The sequence below is a fragment of the Muntiacus reevesi genome, chromosome 5, assembly GCF_963930625.1.
Source record: "Muntiacus reevesi chromosome 5, mMunRee1.1, whole genome shotgun sequence".
Classification (NCBI taxonomy): domain Eukaryota; kingdom Metazoa; phylum Chordata; class Mammalia; order Artiodactyla; family Cervidae; genus Muntiacus; species Muntiacus reevesi.
Window position 1 is genome coordinate 83,613,297 of NC_089253.1, and position 14,130 is coordinate 83,627,426.

The 14,130-nt window shown below is 39.0% G+C and overlaps 1 protein-coding gene across 1 annotated transcript in view; it reads right to left on the reverse strand.

Annotated features, from left to right (window-relative positions):
• Positions 1–14,130, reverse strand: part of F5 (coagulation factor V) — a 78,348-nt gene that overhangs the window by 30,949 nt on the left and 33,269 nt on the right. The window contains exons 6-12 of the mRNA XM_065936764.1: positions 12,551–12,772; positions 11,152–11,317; positions 6,216–6,393; positions 4,177–4,276; positions 3,076–3,287; positions 2,365–2,515; positions 271–483 (exon numbers count right to left, since the gene is read on the reverse strand). Coding sequence (XP_065792836.1) covers positions 271–483; positions 2,365–2,515; positions 3,076–3,287; positions 4,177–4,276; positions 6,216–6,393; positions 11,152–11,317; positions 12,551–12,772 — 1,242 coding nt within the window. The remainder of the gene's footprint in view (positions 1–270; positions 484–2,364; positions 2,516–3,075; positions 3,288–4,176; positions 4,277–6,215; positions 6,394–11,151; positions 11,318–12,550; positions 12,773–14,130) is intronic.

The following is a 14,130-nucleotide window of genomic DNA, read 5'->3' on the forward strand; positions in this document are numbered from 1 at the left end:
GGCTGAATGCTCACATTTTCTCCTCAAAGTCATGCCTGATCCTTTTACTGTTATATCTTTGCTTCTCACTTAGCCCAGAGAAGGATAAATGAAATGCATGTAAAAGGACTGGCCCATTTGAGTAATCAATTCCCCCAGTAGAAATCATGAATAGTATTGAAAGGAAAGCCCTCCAGGAATGAGAGAGAGAAGCCCAGGAAGCGTGGTAGTCTGAAGAGCTGCAGCAGAGCAGGCAGAGCAGAGGATCCCCTCTAAATATCCCAGTCTTACCAATGTTATCCATTGTGACAGTCACAGATTCCCCCTGCATGGGGAAAAGGGTCAAGGTGTCCTCATGCCTCTTTCCATAGATGAATGAGTGCCCAGTGAAGTGAATGGTCAAAATGTCATTTTGGGTTCCCACGCTGCAGAAGTGCCACTGGACGGTGTCATCAAAGCAGAACCCTAGTGTGGGTATACTCTCAGGCACATAGCCATTAATAGCTGAAAGAGTGAAATCTGTTAAAACATCAGGCGTATACCAACAAAAGGAAATGTGGCTAATTATAACCCAGTGATACTCTGGTTGTGTCTTACTGATTATATGGGATAAGTTTTACCAGATTGAATATCAAACACAGACTTTTCAAATGAGAACTTATTCTTTAAAGTTAGCCAAGGGAGAAAGGTCAGGATAAAAACAAAGCCTTTCATTCACATTGATTTATTCATTCATTTGTATATTCAAGTGTATATTTTATACTCTAGGTCTGCTTTCAAAGATATTCTGAAGGTCAACTTAGAATATTATCTAGAGTAATTTTACCTGGAGAAAAAGCATAATATAAGAAAGTCAAATTCTTGAAGCATTAATTATTGAATACAATTAATTGCATATTTTGCAATTTTTATTGCTCCATCTTAGCATTTATATAATCTCTAGTTTGCACTCAGCTATCAAGTTTAGACATTTTCATTCTCTTTCAATGGGATACATTTTTAGGCAGTATCAATATTTACTTATATACTAAGCATGGTAATAAAATCATAGATGATTTCTGTGAGGGCAGGGTCTATGTCTGCCAGGGTTACCACAATAACTCTCATCCTAGTATAATGCCTGGCACTAGTGAGCACTTAAATACTTATCATATAGCTGGCCTAATGTGTTTTTACTTTGTACCTGATTCTGGAAGCTTTTCTAAATGGTCTATAACTGCTCTAATATGGTAGCCACTAGTGACTATTGGGCACTTGAACTATGGGTAATCTGGATTGAGACGTGCTGTGAGTATAAAATACACACTGGATTTCCAAGACTTAGTAAGAAATAAAGTAAATCTCTTTTAATTTTAATATTGATTATATGTTTAAATGATAATATTTGCAATATCTTAAATAAAGCATATTACTAAAGCAAACTTCACCTTTCTCTCCTTAGTGTTAATATGTCTACTAGAAAATTTTAAATTGTATTTGTGGCTCATATATAATTTCAAATGGACAGCACTGGTCTAGAACTATGACAGATTCGTTGCCAAAATGAAATTAAGCAAAGAAAGCTGAGGCCGACTCCTTGTTCAGAGTTATTTTCCTGGTAACTGCCAGTACTAATAATCATCAGCTGTCAATCACCTGAAATTATATGAACAGACTGTGGAGACGTTGTCCTCCTTTCTGTGATTACTTATGAGAGAAAGTGAGTACAGTGACTCCCAGCTCTGAGGAAAGGGACCCTGACCCTTGTGGAGAAGTTTGCTTCCAGCTGGCTCAGTGAAATTTCTCCCAGACCTCCCATAGCAGTGGCTTTGAGCACGGACTTTAAAATTACAGAAAAGCCTGATACATCTTGACTCAGATTATTCTTTCTGTTCTGTACTTCTTACTGCTCATTTCAAACCTCTTCGTGGATTGGCTTTTCAAGACTCTTGGCTCCCTGTTTGCATTTTGCTCAGTTTGATTTGACAGTCTAGCTTTAGATCATTTACCTTGTTTCTGCCCTGGGCATAAAGACTATTCACCTTGCACCCAGTCTAAAATTCTCAGATACCGCTGACCAAGGCCTCTTCCCTCACCAACCCACACCCTTCACCCTGCTCTTCCCTGCTCAGAGCATGTGTTCATGTACATGTGTTCGTGCACACCCCCCCACACACACACACATATTTGAAGCAGGAAATCAACAGAGCATCGAAGGATAACAAGCATTGACCTCTTGCTGTAAAAAGATTTCTTTATCACCCAGTAATTTCATCACCAAATTCCTGGATTGGAAGTGAGACTAAGAGGTGAGTGGATTCTGATTCACACCTCTGCCTCTTGATACAATCACACTTCAGCCACAGGAATAAGAAACTGATGGATAAAAAGAACACTCCGACTTACTACTCATGATGTTTGACTCATAAAACTTGGGATCATCACGTTTCACCCTCTCAGGATTTTCACAAAACTTGTAGATATTGTCCTCGATGTACCAGCTCTTGTTCTCATCAAACACAGCAAACACAGCCTGCTGCTCAATGTCTGCTACCCTCTGGAGGATAAAAGTGCTGTGTTCAGTGATTAACATCCTAGCCTATGGATTACCTACAGCACTGAGTTCTCAGAAACCAAAGGCACACAGGTCTCGGGACCCGCGGAGCCATAAATTCAGACATCTGTCAACCCATTGTGAACAAAGCCCTTGTGAGAGTCACTTTTACCAGGTGATGTCTCACTGAGCCCTGAAACAGCTCTGTAAAAATTTTAGGAAAGAATAATACTGTTTTAATGAAAGGAAAAAATTAAGAGAAACTAAGTGACTTGCTTATCATGTAGCCAGTATGGAAGATCTGGAATTTGAAACAAACAAAAAATGCAGTTATAGCACTGGAGATTTGTCTTCTCCAGTAGAGTCCATATAAGACTTATCTAAGAAATAAATAAGACAATAAAGTAACTAAAGGAATAAGCCTTGTTACATTCATGCTGAAGAGGGACTACTAAATATTTTCTATTCTTCAGAAGCAAAAGCCCCATTATTTAACAAGGAGAAATACTCTATTCCCATCAGAAATTCTCAATTTCTGAAAGGTTACTTCAGGGACGAAATACCTGTATGCCTCGTTTATCCAAGGATCTGCTCTTACAAATTAGAAGAAGCCCTATCAGTCCAGAAGCAATGTCCCTGGTGATGTCCACATTACTGTAGTATGGTCTTGTTAAGCACTGAGCATCATTTTCTGTGGGTTCATCAGATTCTAGGATGTTCCACTTATAAGTGTAGGTTTCCCCTGGTTGAACTGCTCTGATCATGGTGTTACTACCTAAAAGAAAATATATTCAAAATTGGTTTTGATTTTCAAAATTATTTCACGGAAAAAATAAATAAGTAAAAAATGAATGAGTAATTTAAAATAATTGAGCTCTCAGTAGACTTGGTGTTGAGAAAGGGATATTCTTTTTATATTAAGCTCCATTTGATAGAACTCTGACTTGTTGCTTTTTAGTCTCTCAAGTCATATGCAACTCTTTTACGACCCTATAGACTATAGCCCAACAGGCTCTTCTGACCTTGAGATTTTCCAGGCAAGAATACTGGAGTGGGTTGCCATTTCCTCCTCCAGGGGATTTTCCTGACCCAGGGATTGAACCTGTGTCTCCTGAGGCTCCTGCATTGGCATGCAAATTCTTTACCACTGAGCCTCCTGGAAGACGTCCAGAGCTCTGGATAGCTTGTAATTATCAGATATTGGTCCACTTGAGGCCGCTTATTGCACTAACAAAGGAAACCATACTTTGTAGTCACCACGATAAACAAAATCCCTGAAGTGAGCAGTGTTTGGTTGTGATTCTGAGGATACCCCTACATGTATACTGAGGCTTCCCAGGCGGCACTAGTGGTAAAGAACCTGCCTGTCAATGCAGGAGACACAGGAGATGTGGGTTCGATCCCTGGGTCGGGAAGATCACCTGGAGGAGGGCATGACAACCCACTCCAGTATTTTTGCCTGGAGAATCCCGTGGACAGAGGAGCCTGGTAGGTTATAATCATTAGGGTCGCAAAGAGTTGGACACTGAAGCAGCTTAGCACACACACTACACGTATACTATCTGACGGTACAAGTTATACTAACAGGCAAGAAGGATAGTAGGACAATATGACAGTCTCTCAGAGGTCAGTAGTTTCGTTCAGTAGATGTGAAAGATTCAAACCTGAGGTTGAGGAAGAGTTTACTTCATCGCCATAAGGAGAGAAGGTCACACCGTGAGGGTAAATGCTGTAGGTGCGGCTGGCCATATTTTTGAACACGATCTATAAAATTAACTCGAATCCATTATTTCAGGATTTAAGGTCAATCATGAGAATAGACAATGCTAGCTTTGCGTATTTACTTGTTGGATGGTATGTATGTGTCTTTAGGTGAATGCAAACTAATAACTGTGTATCTGAGGGGCAACCTCTCCCCATCACCTGGCAGATGTATTTGAGAGAGTTCCCCTTACATAGTAAGGTGGAAAATGGAAAGAGAAGTCTGACCTTAGAAGTGACATTTTCCTCACAGTACATTACCCTCTCCAAGTTGAGCCCCATCTCCCTTCCCCTCTCCTTTTGGCTTGGACCACATCTGCCTTTGAATCTGCTCCTTCCCTTCTCCAGTCTGCCAGATCTCCCAAACCCTTGTCCCTGATGCCATCTTATTCTTTTTTAAATATTTATTTATTTTACATGGCTGCACCAGGTCTTAGATGGGGCATGTAGGATCTTCGATCTTCTAGTCATACAGAGTCATATAACTGCGGCATTCAAACTCTTAGTTGTGGCACATGGATTCTAGTTCCCTGACCAGGGATCGAAGCCAGGTCCCCTGCACTGGAAGTGCAGTTGTAGCTACTGGACTACCAGGGAAGTCCCCCAAAAACTGTCTTCTTGATGGGCCATAGCAAATAACCAGCTCTTGAATTTCCAATGAGGCATCATTATACATTCTAAGAGCACCTAAAAGGGATCAGAAATGAGGAAAGGAAGAGAGAAACAAGAGAAAGGTGGCTTTCTGCCGTTTGGTTACTTATTTATTTTTTTTAATGAATAGAATTGGCTTTGTCTGCAAATATCCTCTTAGTTCATTCCCATGAAGAGATGAAGGAAGCAGCTTCATCACACAAGAGTCCTAATTAGCCTCCTTAATCTTCAGAAGAGAACCTTAATCTTATCTTCTACTTGGTTGCTTGCCAAAGCATTTGGGTCATCCTTAATCTGCAGATTATATTCACCCTAGAATCTAGCCAAAGATTGCAACTTTTAATTCTCACTGTCTAGTTCTTATCAAAAGGTAAGGTGATGACATGATACAACATATAAAGAAACCTGCCTGAGGAACACTCAGTGTTCTTGCCACATATCAAAATTTACCTTCATCAGAGACCAATCATCAGAGAGCTACATGCTTAGACCACATTGATGAACTGTTTTCATCTATGTTCTCAGATATAATGATAAACATTATTTTAAAAAGCTATGCAATTTTTAGGAAGTGGAAGAAGATGATCAAGGAGTAAACAGGGAGATCACCTGCCTCCCCACAAATACATCAAAAACTCATTACAATATGGAACAACTCCTACAGAGTAACCTCTAAATGATAGCAGAAGACCCCCAGGCCTCCAAAAAAGAAATCAAACCATTATTTTAAAGAATCATCAATCAATTAAAAATAAATATAATTAAATAAAAAACTATGCAGCTTTTAAATTTATCATACCAGTTGTAGATGGGTCAAGGATTTCATCTACCACATCACACACCATGCTCTTTTTAAGTATCCATAGGATAACTTCTTCTAAGTCTCAATAACAGGGGAAATTGTACTTCTTTTATGACTACTGTGAATCTTGCCTGACCTATTTACCTGTTTATTTTGGCTGCCAGAAATCCTAGGACAAAATTTGCAGACAACATTATAGGAGCATATGGTATGTGTTTCATTATACTTATCCTTGGCTATATTTTCCTTGTCCCCACTTTATCCTTCTCCCCAGTTACATTGGCTCCGTGGTTTATTCCTTTATAATCTGATCAACTATTTTAGATGATTTGTATTATGAGATAGGCTATAATAAGTGCAAATACAAAAAAGAATTAAAACCACATTTGAATTAAAAATTACATGGTCACGTTAAAAAAAATAACCAGTACTTATAATCTGTTTTTCACTTTTCAAGTTCTCCCATGATTCTGTATTTCTGTTACTTACTTTCAGTGTATCTCTGACCTGGGCTCTGATAACAGGGCCCAAGATCCCATTTGCTTTGCTGCTGGGATCCTCCAGGCGTTTGGTGAACGAGTCATCTTGGTACTGTTTGTAGACAACCTTCTTATAATGTTTTCCAATTCGGTTTGAGAAATTATCCAAATGCAGAGATCTGTATTTTCTTAAAGTGAAATTAAGTTTAAAAGATTAGTTTTCTCAAGTAGAGACCCCAATAGGATGGGGGGAAACCCTTATGTTTAGAAGTTCTGCTCTTGAATTAGATAAAATGCTAGTTTTCTTAGGTTTTGGGGAGGGGGGACCCTAATGTGATTTGCAAACTCCTGATATCTTCTCTGAAGTTGGAAAACTGGAAACCTCTGATCTGTGTCCTCCACCATTGATGAAGTCATAATCTTGGTTAGAAGCAGCTATTTACATCTTCCTATCTCTCCGGTTTCCAGAGTAGCGATCTCTGAAAGGTCTACTTGGATGAAAGGAGAAGATACATTATGAATTTTTCTTAAGTATGTCTTATCACTTAATTTATAGTATCCTATTGGGGTAGGAGGAGAAGGGAGCAACAGAGGATGAGATGGCTGGATGGCATCACCGATTCGATGGGCATGAGTTTGAGTAAACTCCGGGAGTTGGTGATGGACAGGGAGGCCTGGCATGCTGCGATTCATGGGGTCGCAAAGAGTCGGACACAACTGAGCGACTGAACTGACTGAACTGATTGGCTTTCCTAAGGGCTCCCATGGTGGCAAAGAATTTCAGTGGTAAAGAATCTGCCTGCCAATGAAGGAGATGTGGATTTGACGCCTGGGTCGGGAAGATCCCCTGGAGAAGAAATGGCAACCCACTCCAGTATTCTTGTCTGGAAAATTCCATGGTCAGAGGAGCCTGGCAGGCTACAGTCCATAGGGTTGCAAAAGAGTCAGACATGACTTAGCGACTAAAACAACAAACAATTGGCTTTCCAGGTATTTCTCCATCTCTAAAAGAACACATTCCCACTCTAGTAAGTTTTTACTGTCTTTATTAACATAATTCTGTACTGTTGGGCTATCCCTTCTACCATCCACCCAATCCTGGTGCCAACTGAAAACCAACTGCCTTCACCCATCTTCTGTAGCTACTGCAGTAAATGATTTGGGGAAGTAACATGAGCTACTTTCCCCCTTGGTCCTTTTTATTGCCTTTGTTTGCAAAAGCAGATTCCATAATAGAGTTTATCCATTTTATGGATTTATTCTAGACAATAAAAAGCACTGATTGCTGCTACAGAGTTTTGGATTTTTTTTTTTCTCAACCCCACTTCCCTGACTCTTCCTACATTTCCTAGATACTCATTTGTATTCATTTCAAGTAGATAATCCAGAGCATTTTTATGCAAATATGACTTGCAGATATAACTATTCTTATCCTCTCATGCCTCTAACAAAAGGCAGCTATTTGCATATTCTGTACCATACCTTGAATTTTTTGTTGCACTTTCCAGCTTTATTGAAATATAACTGACAAATGTATGTATCTGAGATTTACAACATAATGATTTGTATATGAATATATGAGATTACCACAATCAAGCTAATAACCACTTCTGTCACCTCACCTAGTTGCTTATTTTTTAATTTTGATAACACTTAAGATCTACTGTCTTAACAGATTTCAAGAATATAATACAATGTTATTAACTATGGTGTTACTAACTATAGTTAATATACTATGCTCTATATTAGGTCTCCAGAACTCATTCATTTTAAAACTGAAAAACTGGTATACTTTGATCAACTTCTCCCATTCCCCCTACCCCCTCAGCCCCTGGCAACCACCACTACACTCTCTGCTTCTACGGGTTCAACTTTAGATTCCACATATGAGATCATGCAGTATTTGTCATTCTGTGTCTGGAATATTTCACTTAGCCTAATGTCCTGCAGGTTCACCCATATTATTGCACATGGCAGGATTTCCTTCTTTTTTTAAGGCTGAATAATATTCAATTGTATATATATATACACACACACACACATACATACACATATATATCTCCACTGATAGGCACTTAGGTTGCTTCCATGTTTAATCTGTCATAGTTGACACTGCAGTGAACATGGGAGTACGGGTAACTCTTTGATAGTATATACTACATTTCCTTTGGATATATACCCAGAAGTGAGATTGCAGGATCATACAGTAATTCTATTTTTAATTTTTTGAGGAAGTTCCTTACTATTTTCCACAAGTAAAAGTGTTTGTTGCTCAGTTGTGTCTGACTCTTTACAACCCCATGAACTTCCAGGTTCTTCTGTCCATGGGATTCTCCAGGCAAGAATATTGGAGTGGGTTGCCATTCCCTTCTCCAGGGGATCTTCTTGACCTAGGGATTGAACCTAGGTCTCCTGCACTGCAGGCAGTTTCTTTACTGTCTGAGCCACCAGGGAAGCCTGTTTTTCCTAAAGGCTGCACCAATTTATATTTTCACCAACAGTATACAAGGGTTCCCTTTTCTCTGTACCCTCATCAACACTTGTTACCTCTTTTGCATGCTAGTCAACCTCATAAGTGTGAGGTGATACCTCATCAAGGATATGATTTTTCCCTGATGATTAGTGATGCTGGACACCTTTTCATATACCTATTGGTCATTTGTATGTTTTCTGTAGGGAAAATGTCAGTTTAGGTCCTTTGCCCATTTCTTAATCAGGCTATTTTTGTTTGTTTCTTTTGCCATTGAGTTACATGAGTTCCTTTTATCATGTGGAAAAACCTGAATGAACTTTTTGGCCAACCCAATATTTTGGCTATTAACCTGTTCTCAGATACTTGGTTTGCTGCTATTTTCTCCCATTCTGTAGGTTATCTTTTCGTTTTGTTTTTTTTTTTTTTTGCAGAAGTTTTTCAGTTTGATGTAGCTCCACTTGTTTATTTTTGCTTTTGTTACCTGTGCTTTTGGTGCCATAGCCAAAAAAATCATTGCCGAGACCAGCGTCAAAGAGCTTCTCTGTTTTGTGATCTTCTGGGAGTTTTATGGTTTCAGACATTACATTTAAGTTTTTAATTTATTTTTTACTTAGATTTTGTACATGTTGTATGTAATAAGCTAAGGGTCTAATTTTATTCTTTTGCATGTGAATATCCAGTTTTCTTACCATCATTTATTGACGAGACTATCCTTTCCCCATTGTGTCTGCTTAGTGTCCTTGTCGAGGATTAATTGACTGTACATGCATCTGTTTATTCTGAGCCCTTGCTTCTGTTCATTTGGTCTATGTGTCTGTTTTTATGATATTATTATGCTGTTTGATAACTATAGCTTTGTGATGTCATTTGAAATCAGGAAGTGTGATCATAGTTTATGATAATTCCAATATGGTATTGACTTCAGTTTACTAATATTTTGATCGCTTGGCATTTATGTTCATCAGGGATATTGGCCTGTAATTTTTTTCTTACAATGTCCTTATATAGCTTTGGTATAAGAGTAACGCTGGCCTTGTAAGATAAGTTTGGAAGTGTTCCCTGCTCTAATATTTGGGAAGAGTTTGAGGATTCATGTATGATATACTTGTGAAGCCATCTAGTTCTGGGCTTCTTTTGTGTCAAGGTTTTTGATTACTGATTTGATCTTCTTACTTGTTGATCTGTTCAGGTTTCCTGTTTCTCTTTGATTCAGTCTTGGAAGAGTGCATGTTTGTAGGACCCTTTCCCCTTTCTTCTACTTATCCAATTTGTTGGCATATATTGTTTGTAGTAGCTCTTGTGCTCCTTTGCACTTCTGTGGTATCCCCTTGGGGGATACAAGTAGGGGACTCTGCTGTTCTACCATCTCGTTTCCTTGACTTACTAATTTAAAAATATCTCTTGGAGAACTTTTTATATTAGTATAGAGAGAATGTTTACATCCTTTTTAAAACATATATCTAGTATTCCATTGTATGTATATACTCATATGTTACTACTGAAGGACATTATAGGTTGTTTCAGGGCTCTTCTGGTAGCTCAGATGGTAAAGGATCTGTCTGCAATGCAGGAGACCCAGGTTCAGTCCCTGGGTTGGGAAGATCTGCTGGAGGAGGAAATGGAAACTCACTCCAGTATTCTTGCCTTGGAAATCCCATGGAAGGAGGAGCTTGGTAGGCTACAGTCCATGCGGTCACAAAGAGTCAGACACAAATGAGTGACTGTCACTTTCATAGGTTGTTTCCAAGCCTTTGCTACTACTAACAGTGTAGCCGTGAACATCCTGTGCATACTTCATTTCACCTGTAAACAAATATATGAATCTATATAGTAAGTTCCCAGAGTGGGGTTGCTGGGTCAAAAGATATATGCATTTGTAATTTTAATACATACTGCCAAATTATCTTCTAGAATGGTTTTCCAGTTCACTCTTCCACCAGTAATACATGATAGAGCTTGTTTCCCATAGTCTTGCCACTACCTGAACTTGTGAGTCGGATGATAGGTGAAAAAATAGTATTCCACAGAAGTTTATTAATAATTTGCATATTTCTCTTATAAGCGAACTTGAGTATTTTTTGACTGTATAAAAGCTATTTGAATTTCTAATTTTCTTAATCCAGCTCTCCCACTTCCTAATCTATAAAATAAATAAGAGCTGTTTCTAATTGTGGAGTTAAAGCAAAGCTCTTAGAAAGGTTTACCACACTGCTTGGCAATAGAAAGCATTCAACATGTGGTAGCTGCTATTATTGTTGTTGTTCCTGTGACTGTAGTTATTATCATGCTGAGTTCTCTTGGTGAGTATGGAATAATTTCAGATTGACTTGAAAATGAAATCCAATACATGTATTTCCTTGAAAGCTGTCAACTCATGACATTTCACCCTATGGATCTAGGACCCTATGGATCTAGGACCCTATAGAAAATGTCATGAACATTTGCACAGTAGTAAGAACCTCTCCAAACTCACTTGTCCATGTTTGCTGGTATTATAGGTGCATAGTCCCAAATGACTTCCTCTGCAGCGATGAAGTATTCCCACCTCTTCATGTACCGCCTCTGGTCTCGAGTTAATTTCCTAGGATTTCTTGTTTTCTTTGCACAGTTTTTAATGTCTATGTAAGCCTGCATCCCAGCTGAGTTAGAACATAAGGAAAATGGAAGAATTTAAAAATGAAAATCTTTTAAATAAATTTGTGGAAGTTTTCAATAATAACAGTGAAAGCAGTACTTAGGAAACTTTTAAACATTTTGGTTTGAAACTATGTTAGTACAGTGAGGAAGGCAAGAGTGAAAAACATGGGAAAGAGAGAGAATGGGTAAGGGAAAAAAATTGGAATGGTTTTCCTTGTATTTTTCAGGGGAGGAAAATTTTGTGTAATTTCCAAACTCTTAAAACTTTATGACTTTGACCTTGTCAATTTCTCATTTTTCCTATCATCTATTTGTAAAATTAAGATAATACTAATATATACTATATGAAATTGTAAAAACACAAAATGTACTTAAACTCAGTAATGTTAGTTTTATTATTTCATTATTATTTGGGACTCTATCTTCTAGGAATATTGTGACAGTTCATTACTTCAAATATAATTTTGACCACTCAGTATGAACAAAAACTGAAATGATCCCAGAAGTGTCTCTTTTTTGTATGTCTTGCTTTTATACACATTATTATGGTAACACAATGATTTCCTATAGTGATATTTACTTTTATGTACAGGAACCCTCCTCCTAACAGTTTTAAAGCAACAGTGTGCAATAGAGCATTATTTTGTTTACCTGATACCATATAACAACCTAAGCTGATTTTTTTCCCACCAGGATTCACTGATGTCCTTTAAAATCCTCAGCTGGTTCGATTCTGTTTTTTTTCCATTCAACACACATCCACTGAGTTCCTCTGTGGGCGAGGCTTTGTGCTCATTTTGTTATGAAAGACAATCTTTTCATGTTAAAACTTTTTCACTATCTATAACTTGGTCTTTCTATAAATTTACAGAAGTTTGACTGGTTCCAACATCTACTTCTTTTCCTTTAGCTGCATATTGAATACCCCAAGAAAGAATACCTGCACATATGTTTTTGTTTCCTTTCTCTTTTCTCCTTTCAAGGAAATAGAGATCATGTTGGCTTTTGCACCGTTTTTAAAAATCTTTGTCAATTTTTCTATTTCCTCCATCCCCAACTAACAAGTTATAAGTCTAAGAGCAAAGTATCTAAATTCTGTTTTCGAGGACCGAGAAATGTTATGTCTGGAGCGTGGGCAGCTTGTAAGGAGAAAGGAGAATGGGAGAGTCAGTGCCAGGGTAGGAAGAAAGAAGGATCCTACATTCATAAGCAAGACTTGGGGAAGAATTTCTTGCCTTGAAAATGTTTAGGGATGAGAGAAGCTATGGTCCACCTTCCCTCGGCACTCACGGTCATGTTTGCAGTCGTGGACGTGGCACTGACGAGAGTGATGGCTGAGATCTTACGATGGTTCTGCTCCAGGACCTGACCATTGAAATGGATGGAGAACAGTTCTGGCCCAGAGCTCATTCCAATCAGATGCCAACTGATGTGGTCATGGGCACAGACTGTTATATCTGAGGGAGAGATGGGGGCCAACACAGGCCGTCAGCAGTCTGTGATAAAAGAATTCACTCACCAGATACGTTTTGAGCACCTGCTTTGCATCAGGCCTTGTGCAAGGTTCTGGGGGTATAAACACTTCCACTATGGTACCTTCCCTAGAAAAGCAGTCATCCAAGTCATGAGCAAACAAGCAGTCACAACTCACTGCAATAAGTGGTGCTAAGAGCCCAGAGATGGGGGAATGTTAGCTCAGAAACACAGGGGCTGCTAAGATCCAAGGAGAGAGGCAAGTAGGTGAACAACACTTCTGGTTTACCAAGGACAGAGGGGTTCCCAGAATACAGAACTTTCAATTTTAGAATTGAGAAAGTCCTGGACAAGCCTGAGAAGTTGGTCACTCTACAACCAGCCTGGGCTCAACTGGAGTTGCCAGAGCCTCTAATAGGGCTGAGTTTAAGGGCCAAACCTCCAAAAGGGCTGAGTTTAGGGGTCAAGTTTAAGTGAAGATGCTTTAAGTAGTTTATACTGTTTCTTTGGGCTTCCAAGGTGGTGCTAGTAGTGGTAGAGAACCCGCCTGCCAATGCAGGAGACATAAGGGATGGAGGTTTGATCCCTGGGTTGGGAAGATCCCTTGGAGCAGGGCACAGCAACCCATTCCAGTATTCTTGCCTGCAAAATCCCATGGACAGAGGAGCCTGGTGGGCTACAGTCCATGGGGTCACAAAGAGTCAGACACGACTGAAGTGACTTAGCATGCATGCACTGTTTCTTTACCCACTGATTGATTATTTTAATGACAAGGGAATGAGTTACTCCGTCGGTTATAGGATCTTGTTAATATGCGGTGGGTAAATTCTCATTATACTGGGTCACTGGGAGTGTTTCATGGATGGAGTAATGAGAACTGAATACAAAAGCTGTTTGGTTCCTTCTTTGCCCCCACAGTGACCATGAAAATGCTAATTTGCTCTGCAGGAGATTCCAACCTTGGCTTCTATCCTTGGCTTGGGTTTTAACTTTCAGATCTATAATCACTTGATATTAGATTGTGGGGCCATGAATCAGTCCCTCACACAAAGAGGGGCTGAGGGCTTGTCTGTTTTAAACCATTGTAACAAGACCATTTCCTGGTATCATGGGTGAGAACAAGAAGCTGGAAGGTAGGAGGCTTTGGTGGAAGAATTGATCTGTCTCAAATCAATGCTTATATTGGTTTGAGCCTTTTATACATCTGTGCGGGCATTTATCATAGTTTTTCAATTTATTCTGCTCCATAAGGCAGTCTAACAAGCATTAACTTTTCTGTTTCTACTAATGACATTTCCCTATGTCACCCTTCTTAACCCCAACTACTCTGTCTTTTTCAACT